The sequence below is a fragment of the Schistosoma haematobium genome, chromosome ZW (assembly GCF_000699445.3).
Source record: "Schistosoma haematobium chromosome ZW, whole genome shotgun sequence".
Taxonomy (NCBI): Eukaryota; Metazoa; Platyhelminthes; class Trematoda; order Strigeidida; family Schistosomatidae; genus Schistosoma; species Schistosoma haematobium.
The window spans coordinates 36,872,587-36,895,900 of NC_067195.1; the positions used below are offsets into that span (position 1 = coordinate 36,872,587).

General features: G+C 38.2%; 1 protein-coding gene across 3 annotated transcripts; it reads left to right on the top strand.

The window, feature by feature from the left end:
- Positions 1–515: 515 nt before the first annotated feature.
- On the top strand, positions 516–21,623 carry MS3_00003447 (uncharacterized protein). Of its 3 annotated transcripts, XM_051211250.1 has the most exons (7): positions 516–840; positions 873–956; positions 5,779–6,009; positions 7,127–7,270; positions 8,906–9,361; positions 18,403–18,663; positions 19,154–21,623. In XM_051211250.1, the coding sequence occupies exons 3-7, from the start codon at positions 5,956–5,958 to the stop codon at positions 19,376–19,378; spliced, it is 1,140 nt and encodes a 379-aa protein (XP_051071288.1). In that variant the 5' UTR covers positions 516–840; positions 873–956; positions 5,779–5,955; the 3' UTR covers positions 19,379–21,623. The 3 variants fall into 3 exon arrangements, with proteins under 3 accessions (XP_051071288.1, XP_051071289.1, XP_051071287.1); XM_051211251.1 differs by lacking the exon at positions 7,127–7,270 and having other exon boundaries at positions 4,810–6,009; positions 18,403–21,623; XM_051211249.1 differs by having other exon boundaries at positions 5,779–9,361.
- The last annotated feature ends 1,691 nt before the right edge of the window (positions 21,624–23,314 follow it).

The window sequence follows — 23,314 nt, forward strand, 5'->3', positions numbered from 1 at the left end:
TTATTCAAAAATGTGTGTATAAGAGTACTTTAAAATATTATGTTTTTTATTTATTGACACGGTAAGATTTAAAAGTTCGACCACTTAGCCGCAGAACGAGAGGTAAATGAACAAGGCTCGAAAATGTCTTTCACGAGGCAGTCATTTAGCTGTCTTGGGAGCCTCAGTACGTTGATGTAATATATGTATCAGGAATAAAGTTAATCTTGTACTGGGGAAGTGAATATGTATTAGTTTTCATTAACCTCCACTAATTTCCGTCTACGATTCAATTTCCAGAGAATAGTCTTACAAGATAAGCATGCATTCAGGTTAGTGGATCATTTGGCTACGGTTTGGCGTTACTCTCGTAACAGTGACGACATAATCTCTGAATTTCAATTACGGTTATTATTGGCTTAATTTTAATATTATGACCAATATTGATTAAGTCTAAAAAATAATATTCATACTCCAACATCTTTTATTAGTCGCGGTATGACAGTTCAATCAATGTGTTTTTTGGGCATCCATTATGCAGTTTCACAACATCACATGGATTATTGGATGTGACAGTACATTGAGTATTGGACATGTGGCCGCACCTGTCTGGATCATTAAGGTCAGGTATTGGCTGCTGACGTATCATTACCACGGATAAGGTCGAAATTAGGCTGCAGCGTTTCAGCATGGATCTCTCTGGGAAACTTATTATCAAAGCTCAACTAGGACATGACTTGCGACGAATCCCAATACATAATGAGGAAATCACTTACGATGAACTTATTTTAATGATGCAACGTGTCTTCAAACAGTATATTACAAAGGAAGATGAATTATTGGTAAAATATAAGGACGAAGGTGAGTGCAAACTTCTCATGTTCACCCTTCAGATGGGGACTTTATAACGATTGAGGATGAGTCTGAGCTCTCCCTCGCCATACAGTCCAGCAAGGTGCTACAGATTAAAGTCTTCGGTACGTTTCATTCTGGTCAAAGTTACCTTAACAACTCACATATTGGTCTTAAAGCTCTGGTTTTCACATTCTTCTGAAAAATAAGACCATCATACATAAGGGTTCTCAGGACCAGGACCCCATTAGTCTTCAGTAACAAGGATAGTAGGTTGGTGAACCTGTGTTAATCCTGACAGATTGCCTTCCAATGAAGGTTCAGCGTTTCTTTGAAAATATTCACTGATGGGGCTAATACCACTTCTTTGGGTAGGGCGTTCCAGTCATTGACTATTCGATGAGAAAAACGGGACCCAACTTTAAGTTTATTAGATCGCGGTTTGTGAACCTTCTTGCTATGACCTCGGAGATTATTAGTGCTGGAGGGAGCGGAAAGATAGGACATATTAACACCCAAATCATGATCAAAGATACGAAATGCCAGTATAAGGTCACCTCGAGTCCTGCGATACGACAAGGGGAAAAGGTTTAGGCGTTTTAAACGCTCATCGCAAGGGAGTTGAAAAGACCCTTCACTAATTTTGTTCATACACGCTCAAGTGAGTCGGTATCCTTTACCAGACATGGGCCAGGTGATTAGGTACAGTACTCTAAATGTGGTCTTACACAGGTGGTATATAAAATTCGAGACATTTCCTCGTCAAAGCATTTGAATGCTCGGCGAAGTGACCATAACTCACGAAAACCTTTGACAACAGCTGCGTTGCAATCCGTAGTTGTTTTCAAGCCATGACTTATTATTACTCCTAAGTCTACATTCTTGAATGCGTGGAAGAGGTTTACCATCAGTAGTATGATAGTAACTATTGCAGTGACCGATGTGCATTAGCACACTTTTCCTAGAATTGATTCCTAAGCCCCAACCTCGAGCTCATCTAACCAATTCGTCTAAGTCAGCTTGGAGGTCAAAATAATCAGCCCCACTTTTCATTGTTCCCCAGATTTTTACGTCATTCGCAAACAAAAATGTCGACGACCTAAGCAACAGCGGTAACTCGTTAACGTAGAGAAGTAAGAGCAGAGGGCCTAAGATGATGCCTTGGGATACACCACTTTTGACTGGCTTCCAATCGGATAGCGTTCCGTTGACCCTCACTCTCTGTTTGCGGTCACATAAGAAATTTCCTATCCACTCCTGTACAGAACCTATTATTCCGAAGTTCGAGAGCTTGTGCATAAGACCTAAGTGTGAAACCTCGTCAAATGCCTTGCTAAAATCTATGAATATCACATCGACAAACAGACGGTTATCTAGGACTGCTGTCCAGTCCTCTCTCGCAATAAGTAAGTTAGTCAAGCATGAACGCTTGTTACGAAACCCATGTTGCTCAGGAGCTAACATTGTGTGAATCTATGTGACTTAGCAACTTAACCCGAATTATCTTTTCAGGTAACTTAACGAATATGCTGGTTAGACTGACAGGCCGGTAGTTAGATACGATGTCTCTGACCATCCTTAAATATGGGACTGACTATAGCGTCTTTCCAATCTCTAGGGAGTTGGGCGGGTGAAAGGGATTTGTTGAAGAGTGTCGCGAGCGGTCGTGGAATAATGCCCGCAAGAGATGAGAGCAGCAGTGGATGTAACCCATCAGCGCCCGGTATCTTACAAGGTTTGAGGTTAGTTACCAGTGGAAGAACAGTTTCCCCAGTCACATGTCCAGATTCTATGACTGGTATCTCGGTGTTATTGGGACAAGTATTTGTAACAATAAACGTAGAGTAGACTTTGCTAAAATAGTTTGAAAAGGTCTCAGCTTATGCCCGATGTAATTCAGCTAAACGCATGAGATAACTACGTCACAGTAGCCTTGTTTCCTTACAATTCTGCCACATAGTGCTCGTTTTGAACCACTCATCATTCTTTTGATCCAAACTTTTTGATCTAGAAAGGACCCAAATACATCGAATTTCTGTTGTAGTCGCAACAGGATAGCTGTTTCTGTATCTTAAAGTCTGCTTTATATTCTATGAAAATGATTAAATGTCTCCACTGTTATTAAATCAGTTGCGTTATAACAGAATTAATAGCTGTGATAAGAGACTTGCCGGAAAAAGGAGTTATTTTCCTTAAAAAGAATTAATATAGTACTTAGTCTAATCATTCTAATACATACAACCCATCCAAAAATGTCGACTTCTTTCAGATTTCATAGAAAAAGTGTGATTTTCAGACGAGACCCAATTATCATCATTATTTGGGATGACGTCCACTCAGATTTGAGTTCCTGACTTAATGTTATCGTTTAAAGCCTACACAGTCGTTCATTTCTTTCTCATTTGTAGGCGTCTAGGCGGACGTTAACTTGAGAAGAGAAAAGTGGTTTTTCATATACGAATTTCAGTGCATTTATGTTTTCATGAGAGTGCCCGTATATTTTAAGCACTTTTGGGTACTACGTCCAAGACTTGAGTATTTGTAAACTTTAACTGACCTTCCAGTTTTTGTTTATTTGCACGAAAGTATTGCTTAACGATTTTAGGTGAGTAAATATACTGTGCTTCGTTCATGACAAAGCAATAGAGTTTTAAAAAATTCTGCATTTTTGTGAAGTGATAGGGGATCGTGGAAATAACTGACTAACACTAGTTAACAATATACGGTGGTTTAGTTGGGAAGTCATTCATTTTTCAGTCATTCAGTTAGGGGACAAACTCCCCTCTACCTGTTTTAGTTTAAGTAACCAAATATTTTAACTGTTATAACCGTGAAGAGGAAAAATAAGAGTATTGCCGTTCGCGCGAATCGAGCTTATTATGCAACAGCTAACGTGCGCAATCAAGATAACATGTAATATATCCGTCGTGTGCGTTTTTTACCCCTATAATCCTCATAGCCATTTGTTTTTATTACCAATTAGTTGCTTCCCGAAGCTATCCTCAGATATTAAATTCATCTCAGTAGTTTCGAAACACTTGACATCTCAACCTGGTATGTTTAACGCCCACATCCTTATATGACCTAAACAAAATACATGTTTGTCTGGAATTCAAAAGTACCGTGTTTTACTCCATCTGTTGACTGAGAGGATGTTTGATAAACGCTTGTCCAAGGGTCATGAAGCATCACCTATCCAGTTTAGTTAGAATGAACACTACATAACATTGTGAAACTCTGTGTTAAGTGGCTGGCTTCCTATTGACAATTGTCCATGTCCTATTAGATTTAAATATTCAGAAGGAATGAAAAATAAACAGGAAGATCAATTAATTTCTATTGATTAATTGGGTCTGAATTTTGTGTTTTCTAGTGAAATATCGTAACATTTGATAAAAGTCAGTGCTCATTCCCAGACTCCAGAGTTACATCCAGTTCCAAGGAGAAAGTACCGCTGGGACTGTCTTACGAAGACAGGTGTCTGAGAGATGTTATTCACTATTCGAAACCAATTGAAAAGTTATGTGTGGCCTTTGTATTTGTCACTTCCTACTTTTACCAGTGAACTTCCCAAGACGATTCTAAAGAAAGTGGATGATAATAGCGTTAACTTAAGATATAGTGCGTTCTATATCACCAAATTATAAAGTAATTTTACCTTACAGGTAGGGACACTAATTTGGTTGGTAATAGGATGACACTGCTGGACATTTAGCTCTTGCATGAAGCTCAAATAGCTTCGACGAGTAACGATCAGTATAGCGTGGGGCAATGATACAAGTCAGTTAAATAAACAACACTCATTTATGCCTCTTAAATATTTTACGCATTTCAAAACCTTTACATAATATTCAAACATAAATTTTATGGGCTCTAAAATTCTGCAATATTGTTATTATATTGAATTCGTATTTGCTGCCAGCACAAGTTTCTGTGTAAACGAAAGGTTAAAAGAAGTACCGTTTCTCGTTCTTGTAGAACCATGAAATCAGTAATCTACGATTTTCCATCTTTGCATGGCTTCCGCTTTGAAAATGCTGCTATTTCTCAGTGTAAAAGCTGCACTTTGAATATAGCATTCCAAATGTATTGCCAGCTACGATAGTTGTCCGACAAATACGGCTTTATTACTACTGATATGCAAGTAGTATCGTTCAAATGTTTAATTTCAGAATCGGACTGGTTACGTACGAAGTTACATACGAAGCATGTAACACCAATCGGAGTTTTTCTATCATTTAAAATCATTTTTCGTCAAATGCATTTGATTCCCCCTTATGACTGTTTGGTATATCCACTGTCTGGATAAACTAAAAATAAATGCTAAGCCATACACTTTCAAACTTCTACAGTGTTCGTCTTCCAGTTAAAAGTTGAAGTTCACCTTCCGTTATGCTTTCAGCCAATATCCTTTTCTTTCCCAATTATTCAGAAAAATGGACATCAATGTCTGATATTTCTGTGAAAGAAATATATTATTTCATAAGAAACGCGCTTTCTGCGTAAGCCACATTTCATCTATTTCAGTATAGGATTTCTTGGGCGTAAAGATAGGTTTTATGCTTAGATATCTTTGTTTCTTGGTTTAAATGATAGTATGCTACGCCTAACTTATAGAAGTTGCTGGTTCCGGCTCAAGTTTTTGGATTTCACTCAACAAAAATATTCTTTGTGTGGATTTGCCGTTAGTTTAAAAGCAGCTAATACTCTGTCATCATAATTTAGAAAAGACTCCTGGTTGCCTTTATGTGGTTGTTACACTTTTGTAGATAGCTCGTAAATAAATGAGTAAACTTTATTGATTGAATCACACCTAAACTGGGCTAACTATTTCAGTCACCAGACCTTGACATTAATTCATATTTCTAAATAGAAGGCTCGAACTTCTCCAGTCTAAATTCATTCATTCTTGATAGGTTTTGTTAATGATTTTTTCAATTTCCATAGTTGTAAACAAACCTGAAATATTACAATGTACTGCTCCATTTAAAAACAGAAAAGACGGTGAAGCTAAAAACTCGAATCAGGGGATACGTTTTCTTTAGTTTATGAACTTCAACGGCTTGGTAACCACATCCTAAACGTAGCTGATCGTATTCAAAAACGTTTTCTGCCAACAATTCCATGGATATAGCTTTCACTAACTGTAATCGACTTGAAATAGTAAACAAAACAGACGTAAGTATTATCTGCCAACCATTTTCCACTCAGAAAAATTGTTATTTTTCAATTGGATATAATTTGATTGATCATGATTAACACTCGGTAGCAATTTACTGAAACTTATATGAGTCTAAACTGCCATTTATACTTACTTGCCGTTGTCCCTTGTCTGCATCACATTCCCATTACTATATTTTTGATGCTTTCGATAAGGTCCGCATGCCCATTTTTCTAAACCTACAGTCAGAAAACCGATCGAATGGTTGCGAACAATTTCATTATGTACATCCATAACTCACGATAATATGTATAGGTGAGATATCAAGACTACTCTAAATAATAAGTTTTAATGCATACACAACTAGGACATTTGCAATCCAAAACTAATAAATTCTTAGTTGATTGATTGTAGTCTATGAGCGGCAAAAGTGATAACAATAGCCGATAGGTCAAAAAATAGCTTACTGTCAGGACTACACAAAAGTCCCACAGACTAAATTTTTAATGAATACAAATTAGTAGTATATTAGCTTATCGAGAAACAAAAGCAAATTAATTTTACTTTTGTTCCTGTTCCATCCTATCAACTGTTGTATGTATGGTTTAGGTGGTAACTTACGAATTTTGGCGTTCTTACAATACAAAAGCTGACAACAATATCATATCGATGCGCTAATATTTTGTAGAATTCAAAATGTGTTGAGAAATGTCATGGTGATCATTTTATTGGTACGTAATAAAATAGGTTATTTAGTTCATATAATTCCTGACTACCTATTCAAAAATAACAAATGTTAAATATCGTATAAAGCACCACGGGGCATAAGTAGAAATAGTTAACGTTGTAAGTTACAACCTCATCAAATCTAGATGCTGCAGCTTTCTGATCGAAGGTCTTAATAAGCAGTATTGAACATTACATTTATGTAACTTGAATAATGTGCAGTTTTCGTATATTACTGTCTGGATAACATTAAACAAACCATTTGATTGTTTTACAAAATTTACGTGAGAACACGTTTGTACTCATACAATTCCTAAGTCGTTAATGTATCTGTACAGTGTTGTTAACTAAAATATATCCTTCTACGCCTAATTTAGAAAATGATTCTATTTTTCTCTTTTGTCACAGTCAATATGCAACCCGGAGAGTAACAAGGAATTCGATCCGTTATCTAATGTCCGATCTACAGATGTTACAATCTCTTCTCCAAATCCACCCATCTACTTGTCACCAATCAACAGTTCAGATAACATTTCGAAATCAAAATCTTGTGTGCGTGTAGATAATAGAATGATTTTAGCATGATTTTCGTGGTGTCCAATTCACATAAGACACATGACTGTGCTTCTCTGTATTGTGGTTAACTTGCGTCTAAAACCCGAAATTAGTCTTTCACTGATCATGTCGATCGGGGTAACCGGAAATTACCAGCTAATCACACAACACAATTAAACTTAAGTTAAAATAATGAGTAGAATTTTGACATATGTTGTTCTTCACCCTATTTACTTTTCCAAAACCCACCTCAATATCAGTGAAAGTCGTCACTTTGAAGTAGATCCTGTCGCAAGCAATATATGGCAAATTTCTTGACGGGTATATTAGTCCCTTGAATATACCCATTATATTTTACATATAATGATCTTTAGATCCAATATATTCTCAGGATCTACTAGTGTAATTTTCAATGTAGGTGCCCATAAAAGCGGCAAAGCCTGGGTTCAAATGCTGAACCAGAGTTAATCTCTACTAATCTATCAGATATCTTGTGTGGTTAAGACGACAAACATAATCACATAAATTGTCTCCAAATAGTTAAATGTCAGGAATTGAATTAATTGTAGTAGATAGATTCATCATTTATTTCTCCGTAAGGTAAATATGGTACGTGGAATATAATTCCACCCACCACCTTCAAAGTTATATGTTGGTTAGTGTAGTAGGTAATTGGAAAAAATTTTAAAAAAGTAGATCAAGATTCATTGGGTGTCCATGAATTCGTGGACAAATGATTCAAACTGTATATTGAGTTAGAGGCTTTCTACTTGGTTCCTACCTGCTTTCCAATATTACTATTACGTAACAGGATCCTAAATAGATTACAGTTATGTGCATACTTTCATTCCTTATAATCTTCAACGCTTTAAACAATATGGTTCCAATATTTCCTACTTTATTTTTTCAATCTACCACCATGATTGACATTGTTGTTTCGAATTCTTGCACGTAGTTCCGTCTCTCTGCGATACACTTAGGTTTTATGTTTGTCCTTACTATTTTAATGCAACTTATTCAGTTGTGCTCCCTACTTTATGATTGTCAGTCTACCCAGCTTATTTACTTTTTACCGTTAGGAATTCTACTCAGAAGTATTTCTGTAAGTAAATAATATTTTAAAGACTATTGACAGTCTTAAACACTTCAGCTTGATAATCTATTACTAGTGAAACTAATTTTCCTTTTAATTTTTATATAAATATTTGACTAGACTTTTTCAACTAGATCATCCTAATTACAAGAGTTGAAAAAATTCAAAAGAGAACACTGAAGAGCAAGTAATTATTATGGTAACAGCACTTAGAAAAGCTCTAAGTTGTCTGAAAATAACAGTTGAAACACAGTATATTCGATGTTCATCATCACAAATGTGTGAGTAAAATTTACTTTAAAATATAAGGTAAACTTGTTTACTTGCGGAACGATGGTAAAGATTTTCTTCTAGATAGTGTGATTGCAGACCTTTATTTCCCATATTTTCATCCTGTAATCTTATTACATCATAGGATGGTTTATTTTCTTACTGATCAAACAAATATATTTCAGTACATTTTTGCATCAGGCACGTTGTTCTCATTTGATAAAATGTAACTTTTTGTATATTCTAAAATAAACTACTAACTATTTCAGGAAAATTACATGGTTTCCAAATCAACTTTCTCAACGGCTGGATTATCAGACAACGAGGGGCTAAATTCGACTAAAAAATCTGCTGATCACGACCCTATAGATCTCCAAGCACCGTTTGAGAATAAGCTTGATACAATTGACAAAGTACCTACTAAATTTAGTCATTCTAATGCAGAAGTGGTAGTATCGGCGGCGCCTAATATTAGTTCCACACTCTCCACTACGATACTACCGTCTCAGGGTCAACCGTTAACAACAAATAGTCAGATAATATCATCATTTTATCAACAGCCTTCAGGACATCAAAACCATCTTCCCACCCAACCTCAAGTACAACCATCAATACCTATATCCCCTCAAAACTCAGCACAACCTATAATTCATGGCAATGATACTCTTAGGATGCCTAACACATCAACTCCGATGTTACAACAGCATAGTACTCCGTCTTTCAGGGTATGTCATTTCAGTGTGTTTTGTGAACATCAAACCGTTCATTTTAATTTGTAAACAATTAAACAGAAGGATTCTCGGTTTTGAAACTCTTATACAACCTGTCAGATTTCCTTTTAACGGGTCCGTAATGAAAATCCAAACTAGGGTGATTTAGTAGTCACGGCGTTTGTCGTAATTTCGAATTCCGCTGTGTAGCTCATTTTCGGCTGCTGTGTTTATTAGTATCAGCTACATAATTATTCTTACCATGGTGCTAAAGTGTTTATAATTGTCTTACCACGTAAGGAGTATCAATGTCGAGATATTGCAATTATGCAATTTTGCGCATAAGTCCATAAAGTTAAAGAAAATCAAAGCATGTTTAGATCAGTAATGGTCATTTCATATCACACTCATATTGGCTTGAGATACATTTTGGAAAATATCAGTAACATAAAAATAAAACAATTAACTAGACGAAAATAATTATTTCATGATGTAATCTGATCTTTATAATCTAAATATTATCTGAATAATTACATGTTTAGTATTACATTTTTCATACTCATCATAATTTTCCACATCCCACAGTCGTATTTCGGGTTCTTGCTTTCACCATTTTGAATATGTAGACCAAGTACTACGGAAACCACAGCGACACTGACTGTTATCATCTGCGATTGTTGTAATGTACGGAGTGGAAGTGTCAAGCTATCTGTATTGTCTAAATGATCTAGCTGTGTTCAAGGTGTTCACTGTATTGCGTGCTGTTTCTGAAATGTAGAGGTCGTCATAATATAGTCATCAGCTAGCAGGAAGAGAATAGGAGAGAGTAGTTAGTTTTGTTTGACATCACTCTACATTTAGGATGGATATGTGAGCTACCCTTCATGCACGATTTTCCAGTGTAGTCCTTGCTATGAATTCCGCGTGATGATGACACGATACCATAGTGCCGAATAATATTCCATTAAGTTTTCCTATCCATGCTGTCGAACGCCTTCTTACAATGGAGGAAGTTGGTGTGTAGCGATGAGTTTCGTCTAATTGATTGCCTAACAATGATTGGCAATGTTGCGACTTGGTTGGTATATGATCAATCCTTATGCAAGTCAGCTTGTTGATTTGGAAGTTGGGCGTCTACTGAGTTTTTCATCCGGCCCATTAACTCTCAGTTGAAAACTGTGTCTGGTTCTGAAAGTAGTGTGGTGCGTCTACAGTCCTCTCACCTTCCCTTGGTGTATTGAGGAGGTATCCGGTTTGTTGGTACTTGTTCTTGCTCCCAACTCTGAGAAAAGAACGTGTAACATCTTTGCAGTTACCACTATATCTGACTTCAGTGCTTCAGTTGGTGTGCTGTCTGGTCCACTGCTTTGTAATTATTGACTTGTCTGATTGGTGGCTTTGCTGATTTCTTTAATTGGTCGGTGCAGTAACATTTATAGGGAGGTCTGTGTGTGTTGCTTCTGTCCCCAAAACTCATATTCTGTAATTTCATATTATGGATCAACTTATCGATTAAATGTTAAATATTTGAATGGATGTCAATTGATGAACTTATCGATCAAATGATTAAATAGCAGTCAATTGACGAACTTATCGATTAAATATTTGAATTCCTGTCGATTGATGAACTTACTGATTAGTGTTTAAAAACATTTTACTATGACAAAATCAATTGTAAATATTTGTATAAATACGCGTGTGTGCTTGACCTGACTTGATATCTGCTGTTTGCCTATAGAATACACTTTCCACGCCTCACCCAGACTTCTTGATCGCGTTAGCTTAGTCGAGTACAACGAACCAGAATAGCCTATCAAGATTATGAATCCCTTGATCCGATCGATAAGTCACTGTCCTCTAATAGGCGGCCCCTTGAGATATAACAGTGTCCGGTGGGTTCAATGTAGCCAGTCTATTCTGGAGCTCTTTAAAATGCTCTACCCACCGGTTCCTTTCCTGTTGAACGTCCATAATTGACTTTCCTCGTTCGTTCCTGACTGGTGGATCTGGTCTACTAAACTCTCGTGCTGGCTTCTTGGTTGCATCATGTAGTTCTCTTTCACTTCCTTCTCTAGCAGCCTTTTCTCCTGTCATTGCTAGGTCTTCCATGTATTTCCTCTTGTCAGCTGTAATGCTCCCATCCTAATTGTTCTCCACAGCACTTTCCTCTTTGATTAGATCTTGTAAGGCTTCACACTTCTTATGTAGAGCTATCTTGATTATAGTCGTGAATCAGGTATCTGATGTAACGTGATCTGGTCTTTGTACAGCGGATCTTTCGAGTGTTCAATCTAGATGTTTTATGAACGCAGTCATCCAAACCAGTCTCATTATCGTATAGCCGTATTAGCGTGAGGAGCTATCTTGAATTCACTGGTCTTGTAAACATTTTTCGTTGTCAGATTACGTCCATTATCAAGTTAGTATTAGTATGGAACTAGACAATTTCATGCAGCTAGTTCCCTGATAAGATGGATTACGTAATCCTTAGACCACCCTTCCACTCATACTTCTTTGCTAAATTATGTTAACTCTTCAGATTGTCTTCACTTATCTTATTAGTTCTTAATTCACTGATTTATTCATTACATCTAGAATTATCACACAATTTATCTTGTATGCTTCTGAGCGTCACTCGACTATTACACCACCCATCCTTTATGTTCCCTTAAGTCTAACATCAAATGACCTTTGACCTGTTCAAGCATATACATATGTATAGTTATTATTGATAACCTAGGTCATTCCAATTCTTTGCTTTCTATTATCTTTCATACTATTTCTTCCCTCAATCTTAAATTATAATGCATATTCAGTTGTATGCAACTTGTGAGAAACCACGAAATGTAATGCAGTCACATGATTCTGCGTCAATATTTGTTTTGGCTTTATTTAGACCATAATTATACAAACTTACAGGATTTATAATGTAAAACACTGCTTATGGTTGTTATATTTATATTTAAATAATTCATTAGATGAGTGAACATAGCAGTAGGCAATATAAAACAGTTATCGTAAACTTGTAAACCGGTTTTCCACACGATCTTCCGTAATCCTAAATTCCATAAGCTTCATACTATTCTGAAAAACAACAAATCCGTTTTGAGACAAACAATTAAACTTTGTTCTCAGTATCATATTCAATAAGTTATTCAAATAGCAAGTAACAGACTGTGCCTATAAGTCTTTTATTTACAAGTAGTGACATTCATTCATAACTTCCTAAGTAACACAACAACTGTATTACCGAGACGGAGTGAAGAGTTTATAATAACTCATTTGTGAACCCTATAACAGACACGTCACAAATCAGTATTAACTAAAAACATGGTTGTGTCACCATGCTCAAAAGAAACACCGATCGTTTTACTCATGAAGATTTTGTTCCTACTTGATGTGGTGTTATACACTACTACTGCAGACGTTCACAATGCCGCTGGACAACACTATAAACGTCAATTGTCACTCACATAATTTTTCTCAGATACGTTACATAATTATGTCACTTCAGTACAAAACAATGGTACCTCTAATGGATATAACTGTTTATGGCTAAATACAAACAAGTTATATAATATTCACAATTAGGTTAACGCTTGATTGCTTCTACTTACATTTTATAAACAACTACCGACATCCATGCTCACCGTCACCGCAATCAAGGAGGTGAACCATATGTAAAAGATTTTACGGTTCATTTTCATGAAAACTCAATCTGTGATGTATTTTTTGACTAGTAACACGGTGAACTTTACTTGCTTGAGTTTGTATTGTTACAAATAACTATATTAAGCTAACTTCAGATTTACTTACGTGGTGAGCAAGATATACGTCAAACTGCCAATAAATTGGAATAAAAACTATGTTACAAGCACTAGCAATACAGAAATTGATGTGTCATGCAAAAAAGCCTGTTAATAGCTGTTAAATAACGACACAAAAATCCACGACAATATGTAACGTGAGCGCGAAAATCCGTGGCTTACCCGCCAGTCCGTGCCCTATTTACCCGATTACTTGTTTTGATTTCGACGGGCAAGGGCGCGTGTGTAACGTACCTGGACGGCTATTCATCAGTCCAAACCAGAGTTTGGATTTTACACCTCTCGAATGATGAACTTTTTGATTAATCTTTGAAAACATTTTACTATGACAATATCAATTGTAAATATTTGTATAAATACGCGTGTGTGCTTGACCTGACTTGATATCTGCTGTTTGCCTATAGAATACACTTTCCACGCCTCACCCAGACTTCTTGATCGCGTTAGCTTAGTCGAGTACAACGAACCAGAATAGCCTATCAAGATTATGAATCCCTTGATCCGATCGATAAGTCACTGTCCTCTAATAGGCGGCCCCTTGAGATATAACAGTGTCCGGTGGGTTCAATGTAGCCAGTCTATTCTGGAGCTCTTTAAAATGCTCTACCCACCGGTTCCTTTCCTGTTGAACGTCCATAATTGACTTTCCTCGTTCGTTCCTGACTGGTGGATCTGGTCTACTAAACTCTCGTGCTGGCTTCTTGGTTGCATCATGTAGTTCTCTTTCACTTCCTTCTCTAGCAGCCTTTTCTCCTGTCATTGCTAGGTCTTCCATGTATTTCCTCTTGTCAGCTGTAATGCTCCCATCCTAATTGTTCTCCACAGCACTTTCCTCTTTGATTAGATCTTGTAAGGCTTCACACTTCTTATGTAGAGCTATCTTGATTATAGTCGTGAATCAGGTATCTGATGTAACGTGATCTGGTCTTTGTACAGCGGATCTTTCGAGTATTCAATCTAGATGTTTTATGAACGCAGTCATCCAAACCAGTCTCATTATCGTATAGCCGTATTAGCGTGAGGAGCTATCTTGAATTCACTGGTCTTGTAAACATTTCAAAAGAAGGTTGCGTCAAACTTATGTAGTGTTGCCTGTGCAATTGTCTGATGCTGCTTTAGCTTCAGTTATAGCTTGGTCGCCGACAGGTGGTTATCTGAAGCTATGTCACCCCTCCTGTTTGTTCCTACACCTTCAGTGGACCCACTGAATTTTTATTTACACACGTGGAATCAGCTATTTATTTATTTATTTGAACACATAAATATTGGTACAAGAGGGCACCAAATATATATGCGCCACACAAAACAATGGGAATTTGAAGAGGAGAAGGAAAAAGGTGAGGAGCGTTAAAAAAAGAGCAATAACGAACAGAATAAGGTAAGGTAGCGTAATAATAATGATAATGATGATAATAATAATAGGGAAACGAAAGGTACAATCAGAAGAAATCTTTCAGTTAAGGAAGATACAACCACTTTTTATGAAGAAAGTAAAAGAAGGTTACAGCAGGATCGCCACTGGCTTCTATTCTGGGCCATATCTGATAACGTCTCTAGCCACTGTGTTGCACCATCTCTCGGACCCCAGCCAGGGAGTCGTGAAGGACCAACACAAGCCAGCCCTTTGCAGATTTCTTTCATACCACGACACCATGTCATATACTGACCACCTCTCCACTTTTTCAACCAGTCCCAGCGTCGGCAAATAATGCACGACGTGGAATTCTCTGGGACGACATTCATAGGATATGTCCAAGCCACCGAAGTCGGTGTTTCAAGATGGTGACACCAATTGCATTATCGTCTCTGTGCCCGAACACACGATGCCGAACCTCTGCATTACTAACATAGTGTTGCCACTGGATGTCAGCAATCCGTCGGGGACAACGATGGTCAAACACAGCGAGTCGTCCAACATCCTCAACTCAGAGAGGTCAGGTTTCACAAGCATAGAGTAAAACTGCTCTCACCGGCGCGTTGTAAATCCGACCTTTTACAGCCAGACTAACGTGACAAAGGCGCCAAAGATGTCCCAGATAGGAACAAGCTGCTCTGGCTTTTACTATACGTGCATTGATCTCATCACTCACACCCCCACCAGCACTTATGCAGCTACCCAGATACACGAAATTCTCGACTACTTTTATTTGCTCACCATCCAGGGTGAGTACAAGATTAGAATCCTGCCAGTCTTGTAAAAGTACTTTGTACTTCGAAGGTGCAAAGCACATACCGTACATACGGACACTGATTGCCAACTGATTAAGTGCGGATTGCATGGCTTGGGCATTATCTCACAGTAAGACAATATTATCCGCATAATCAAGGTCGGGAAGTCTTTCTCCAGGCAACAGATCCATACCACCATTACTTACATCCATCAGAGCTGTTTCCAGAATGTCATCGATGGCAAAGTTGAAGAGGAATGTTGAGATTGGACAACCCTGCCTAACACCACTGCTCGAATGGAACAATGGAGAGAGGTGGTTGTATGCCCCCACTGTGCCTGAGGTGTTTGTATATAAGGCCTTTAGGATGTTAATAAACTTCTCAGGTACACCCTTCTTCAATAGACAATCCCAGAGAACAGTCCTATCCAACGAATCGAAGGCAGCCCTGATGTCAAGAAACACTACGATTGTTGGCCTTTGATAAGTATAGCGGTGTTCTAACATTTGGCGGAGGGTGAAGATATGATCAATACATCCTCGACCGGAACGAAACCCAGCCTGCTCCTCGTGAGTCAATCTTTCTCGGGTTTTGAACAACCCACGAAGTATGACGGAAGCCAATAGCTTGGACACAATCGGAAGTAGACTTATCCCCAGATCGTTGTTACAGGAACGGCGTGAATCCTTTTTAAAGATAGGGACAACTATCGACTCATTCCATGACGTTGGTACACTCTCTAGTTCCCAAACCTTTGTAAACAACGTCGTCGGTTCCTTAGTCAGAAAGTCACCACCATCTTTAAAAAGAGCCGGACGTAAGTCACTTGGGTCAGGTGATTTGTAGCGCTTCAAGAGTTGGAGTTCCTTGCGGACTTCCTCCTCGTTTGGTGGATCAGTCGTCACCGGCCATGGAGGATAGGACAGTCTGACCGATGTTGCCGGAGCAGCAGGCCAGTTGAACTGCCCTTCGAAAAATTCTGCCCATCGTCCAAGACGTCGATGGATGTTAGTGATTGGCATCCCACTTTGATGGAACTCTCTAATCTAACAGCACGTAGCCGACTGTTAATGGGGATCCAATCGATTAGTGCTGCCTCAGCTCTAGCAGTTAGTGCGACACCAATGTCAGCAAGACCAGACGAAGATGCCATAGCGTCCCCGGATAAACGCACGTAAAACAAGCTTTTACAAGCGACAGATGGAGAGCGAATTTGTAGTACTTCACCAGAGTCTTGAATACGGGTCTGGGATAGACAACAAACTTCGATATTAAGGCTTTCTAAAGACATAGCCAGCCCTATCTGTTGTCTGACCTGCATAAGTGTGCGAACGTTGAAGGCAGCCAGTTTGGATCGTGCACGTGGTCTCAGAAAAACAGCTTCAGTAATCGTATTCGGTGGTATCATACAATTTTCAACCGGACAGTGACTCCAGAACGTTAGATAGAGGCGAATTTCCACCATGGGCGAGCTGCTGTATAAGTCGAATAAATAAGTATAGACAGAGTAGGAATAAAAGGGTGAATAAGTGACGTGGTAGATAATAATAATAATAATAATAATGTGAATCATTTGATTGTTAATTGCAGCAAGAAGAGTATTTTCCATAAATATAGACAGTTCATCATAATTGTGTGTGGGCTGTGATACTGCTCGGGTGCTCAGACCGAAGCAGGTGGTTTTCTCAGGGGACCACACCCCGAGTCTTTGAACTAATGGTCTAACCCACAAGGCAGTGGAGTATCGTGAGGAGATGCAGTCCGATGGTAGCCGGTGACAAATAAATTGGTTCATACGCCATTTGTTCCCACAGAATACTGGAGCCCATATGCACCATTGGTTTTGGATCCAGGTAAAGCGCCGGACATTCGCTTTTCGTCCTCTCATTTTCGTAAACAACATCCCCGCCACGAGAAGGCAGTGAGTAGGACTTCCCTGGCAGAGGCTGTATAAGCGTGGCCGTGTGAGAGTATTTCGAGAAGGAGGGCGAGCCCACCCCGCTCTCGGCCATACCAGGGCATTTGGGGGCTGATTTTCTATAGTTTAGTCCGGTGAAACCCATTTAGCTGTATGTATGCATTTGTAGGGGAAATCGCTGGCGCCTTTAGGCATTTTGCTGAGAATGCACAGGTATACCAGTTTCTGACTATTCTAGTTTCTTTCTCCCAGTCTACGTCACTCCATAGTGTCTTCATACTCGGTATTTTCCATCCCGATCCTGACGTTCAAGTGTCCTATCAAAATGTTCAGGTGTTTTCTCTGGAATTTCTATAGAATGGACTGCATCTCCTCATAAAGATGGTCTTTGTCATCTTGGCTGCTGTTTCGAAGGGTGTCATGATGATCCTGATGCCGTAGGTTTTCCATCCTATAAAGCTTTTGTGCTTTTTTGGATGGTATCAGTTTAGTTCCTTGTGTATGTGGGGGGGTTCTTCTTTGTGATCGAAATACAACAGCATGTCTCCTGAAATTAGTCTTTTTTGTCCACCCTATGTCCAATAAAATTCATTTATTTCAAACAGAACAACGTTGTATCTTCTTATTCTCACCATTTGTACAGTTCTCCCTGTCTCCCACATTGTTTAGATAATCCTTGTTCTTATATTGGTTGTTGCTCTGTTTTCCTGAAGAGGCATCGGCCTCGTGACTTTGTAAGCATCTCGCCTTTCACCATGAAGCACCAAACTTAATACGAAGATCTTTCAACTCAAGAAGCGGATTTTCTTTTCTTTCCATGATTAGCCATTTTTCTGCAGTGGGTTGTCTAGTCCCTTCTGTAATGATCTTGGGAATGAATATCAGTGAAGTTAAATTGGGTTCGAATTGTCTTTGTTAACGGCTTCAACGAAAGAATGTTTACATCAAACTGACAATGAGTTAAATTGTTAATACTGTTCAAGAAAAACAGACTTCCTCAACTAATTAAACAAAAGTGACATTTTGAATAAAGTTCAGGATTTAAAGAAATATAGTTCAGATTCCTTACTATTAGTTAAACGTATAACATTTTCGTATTCATTTATTATTAGTTATAAAAGTTCGTTTTTGTCCATTATCAGTCTCCCGGTTTGGCAAACATGCCACCAAATATGGGTCCTTATGCTCGTCAAACTGGAACACTATCAAACACTAATAGACCTATGGGTATCCTTGTAACTCCTCCAAATCCATCATCTAACATGTCTACACCTGTACTTCCACCGTGCGATCCTTCAACTGGTTTAGGGACACCACAGCGGCCAATTATGCAGCCTCTTTCAGGTTCTCCTAGAAATTCTACGACACAAAGTTCAATACAGTCCACGCCCATGATTCCACATGTGAGTTTTCTTGCCAAACTATTTGTATATATATATTATCCTGTACCGATCTCTGATTTATATTATCTTTTGGATGAAATATTGTTCGTTATTCACATTTATTCATCGCTGATATGATAAATAAACTATCCGGCCTAATGTCTAATTGAGTAATTTAATTAATGAATTTTAACATGGTTATTAAATATAACAGACATGTCAATACAATCCCATTCACGCCTTATAATAAAATGGAAATGAGATTTTACTCGTATGGTTGTAAAATGAGAACTCATTGCTTGCAATCTATTTAATCGTTAGGTAAACTAAATATATCTAGCAACGAAAATAATTACCATCCAGATTATTTTTTGGAGTGTCTTATTGATCTCAAGTTATTCCATAATTTAGCTGATGGAGACTGCCACTTTTTCCATTTTCTAGGTTCAATATAAGTATCAATGTTGTTTGTGTTCTAAAGTATTGTTTTACACTTTGTTTTTCCCAACAGGGCATGTCATATCCACCCATGTATCCTCCTCCAGCTCAAAGTATGAATCCTTCGACACGTCCCACGTGTCCTCCAATTCAAAATACTTTTGTATCGGGTTCCTACAATTCAATGCATTCAAGTGCTGCCGTTCCCGTAACATCACCAACTATCTTATCAAAAGCATGTCCGACTCCTAATGAGACTCATTATTACCCTCCATCCTATCCTAATTACCAACAATAATGCCTTATTTTTGCTCCAAGATGCTTACTGTTTAAGCTGATCTGTCATTCGATAGCTTCACATCGTGATGTGACATACAGTTATTTATAATTTCCTCAATTTCTGCATATTTTTTCGTTGAGTGCACACGCAGGTTGATTACTTCGGTGTATGGTTACATAAAATTTTGATTACAAACTCCTTAAAATGATATTTTGAATTCAATTTGTTTCACACTTGGTTTCTTATCCATTTTGGTCAGTAATATGTAATAACCAAGTTTTGTGGTTTTACTTCGTCTTCTGCAGTTTCGTAATGGTTATCACATTATGTATAATTTCGAAGGGTGTATCTATCTCAGTCTGCCATAATCCATCCTCCTCCATTGTAGTCACAAACATCGACATTAAGAATTTTTTTGTCATACTAAACAAAATAGTTCTGCGACTTCTAGAATCCACTTCAGGAAAAATTTTTATTGTTCTGGGATATAAACTTCAGTAGCTAAACGATGTATTTGAGAATGCAATATATTCTTGGTAAAACTGTAAGAGATCAAAAGTTTCGTGTTTTGCAGATATTTCTTAGTTCTATGACTTAAGTTGAAAGTCTCTATAGCCTTTATAAATAGTCATGTTAGTGTTTTGGTTGTCCTATTCTGGATTCACAATTTCGATGTGTTACTAATTATTTTGTTTTTAATACACATATGCTCTCATAGAGTTTAGATTACGCTTCGTAAAAAGTTACACAGCATGCGCATGTAACCTGTCCAACCACTGTATGACAATCATCGCATCTTTACCGAATAATCCCAGTCTATATGAATTTAATGAAAACTGATATTGGTTGTCGAAAAAACCGGTTATCTAACGATCTCGTCAACTTGTAGAAAAAGTGCTGGTTCCACTGCTTCAAATCTTGGTAACTTCAGCTTAATGCAGTTAATTAGTATGTGTCAGATAAAGCTAACTGAGCAAAAATGCTAATATCAAAAGGACTGTCCCTGCTAGCACCACTCATTGTGAACAGAGTACGTTGGGTTATAGTTTATAGTAGTGTACATATATATATAGTACGCGGTCGGCTTCCAATGTTTTTATGTTCCCAACTTCAGCAAAATTGTGGTATTTTGCGACCATTCATTGCAATCGATAATTCCTGTCGTGTAACCGACATGGTTCAGTCCCACTGGTCATGCGTTTTTACCAAAGCAGTTCTACTCAAAGTTGGTGACTAATGAACACATAGTTATTGTTATTTGTTCAAAGATTGTAGATGCTGTTCATTTCGACGATAATTTATAACGATCAAATAAACTCTAGAAGTCCCATCCCAAAAATCACCCACTGGATTGGACGCAAGTTCGACTGACGAAATCACACTTCGAAAACTCATATCTTTAACCCGACTGGAGTTTAACCAGATTGTGGTAGATTTCGAAACTTATGTTTATTTTGAAGTGAATAAATTTCTCCTAGATTATCGTACTTCCTATAGGTGACGTGAAAACAGGCCGTGTAATGAATCTATCCCTGACACCTCATTTTGTTATTGATTTGAGCAAGTACAACAACAGTCAGTCAGTAACAACGTAGAACCTCGTACGTAAGTACATCAGTTCGAGTTGCCACACCACCTTAGCACAGATGCAGTTGTCGATTCAAATCCCGTAGTGGTAGAGGTAGCAAGAGTATAAGCAGTGATCGTGAAGATTAGGGTTTGAAGATTTTATTCAAGGAGTATAATCCAGTGAAATAAATTTGGAAAGAGGAAAAAATGGACATGAAGAATTCAGAAGATTAGAATTTGGGAGAACACAAAGAGTGGATGCACCTGCGCCATTGCAAACGAATTTGAGCCATGTCATTCTGGGTCTCTAACCATCGGTTGCTATCATCTTGTGGTCCCCAACCAGGTAGTCTACACCTACCAACATGACTCAGTCCACTTGTCAGTGACTTCATGGACTTGTGCCATGTTCTGGTTTGGCCGCCTCTAGCTTTCTTCCAATCTACTCCTATGCCACTGAACATAGCACGTCGAGGTAGTCGGTCGTTGGGCATACGTAACACGTGTCCCAGCCATTTCAACTGATGAAGTTTCACCACTTCATCAATTGATTTGCCATCCTTACCTAGTACCCGTTTCCTAACAACTGTGTTACTTACTCGATGGTCCCAGGATATACGGGCAATGTTTCGAAGACACCTATGATCGAATACTAGTAACCTACGAATATCTTCTACTCTTACCGGCCATGTTTCACTGCCATAAAGTAGGACGGGACGAACTGCTGCGCAGTAAACGCGTCCTTTGGTTGATAGACGGATATCACGCCTACGCCATAAATGACGCAAGTTGGCAAAAGCTAGTCGAGCCTTCTGTATCCGTGCTGAGATTTCGTCACACACCAGACCACAAGGGCTGATGAGACTTCCAAGATAAGTGAAGCGGTCGACACACTCAACTACTTCACTCCCTATTACTAGTTCGGGTGTCGATGTAACCCAATCCTGAAGCAACATTTTGCATTTCGAGGGGGAGAATCGCATCCCGAACATGCTTGCATTGTTGCTTAGAGTGGTCAGGAGACTCTGCATTTTGCCAGCGTCTTCACCAAATAAAACTATGTCATCAGCTGAGATTGAAACACTTAACTGATATGCATACAATCAGAAATAAACTAATCAATCAAACTGCTTTATAAAAGCTGGTCTGAATGTAGTTATTTCAGATGGCGAGAAACAGGCGTCTAGTGTTTCATTTACAATGGAGAATGCACCACATATTGTGTAATTTTACAAAAAAGAAAACGAATGAACGATAGACATCTTTTTAAACAAACAAATACACTTCGACTTAAAAACGTTGACAATGTGGTTCATCCAGATACGAGTCTAAACTAATCTAAGATAAATTGCAGCAAGGTCATGCCTTTTGATTTCCGGTCAGAAAATAGCATTCTTTAAGCAAAAATATGCAACCAAGTCCCGCTCTCCGTATATTACCAGGTTAACTGTTCCTGTGGAACCATTAATATTATATTAGAAATTATAGGTTCGTCAACACGTTACACATGTAGGGCTGGTGGAGATATCACCTATTTTATCGCATTCAGGCCACAGAACCGATATGAAGGTCGCTAAATAACTACTATCCAGCCACACAGTGCCAGAATTCATTTCTTACGCGCAGCGGATTACACAAATCAGCTCAACCTTCGCGTAGGAAATAGGTTTGGCCAGCTTTCTTTCTCCTGGTCATGTACCTAATTTTGCGTTAGCACTGACATTTTGCAACCTTATTTCTGTCCTTATGTAGTCTTTTATTTCAATCAGTTTGCTTAATTATTTCTGCTTCAGATATATATATATATATTATATATATATATACGAGGTATAATGAAAATCCAATATTAAGTTACATTTTGTCACTTAGCTTGTTAAAGTCTAGGTCCAAATCTCAGTAGTTCTCAATACGTTTCTAGTGCAACAAGTATAGGTAGGGGTGGAGACATCTATACTGCAGTTCAGCCAAACATAAAAACATGAAGTTATGCTTCGAACTAGGAATTTTTTTAATCCTGATTCGATAAAGGGAAGTCAGTCAGTCAGCTACAACGTAGGACCAGGCATATATATGCATCGGTCCAAGTTGCCATACCTCATTAACACAACAAGATGAACACCGGATTCATAAAAGTAGTTGATTCAGAGGTGGTAATATATAAAAGAAAGATTGCAATAAGGATATAGTACAGGAAGAAAGAATTAGTTCGTAGAAAGAAAGATATGAAGTGATTTTAATCTCTTAGTTTGAGGGCAGACAGAGAGTGTATACACCGACGCCACTGTGATCGATTCTGAGCCATGTCACCAAGAGTCTCCAACCATTGGTTACGATAGTCACGCGGACCCCAACCAAGTAGTCTGCATCTCTCAACATGGCTCAGAC

What these genes read in the sequence shown, in the direction of transcription:
- MS3_00003447 (XM_051211250.1), top strand. Translation starts at nt 5,956, where the DNA reads ATGGATATAGCTTTCACTAACTGTAATCGACTTGAAATAGTAAACAAA. An exon ending in AAATAGTAAACAAAACAGAC is followed by an intron (nt 6,010 to 7,126) that starts GTAAGTATTATC and finishes CTTTTGTCACAG; the next exon opens with TCAATATGCAACCCGGAGAG. An exon ending in TTTCGAAATCAAAATCTTGT is followed by an intron (nt 7,271 to 8,905) that starts GTGCGTGTAGAT and finishes TAACTATTTCAG; the next exon opens with GAAAATTACATGGTTTCCAA.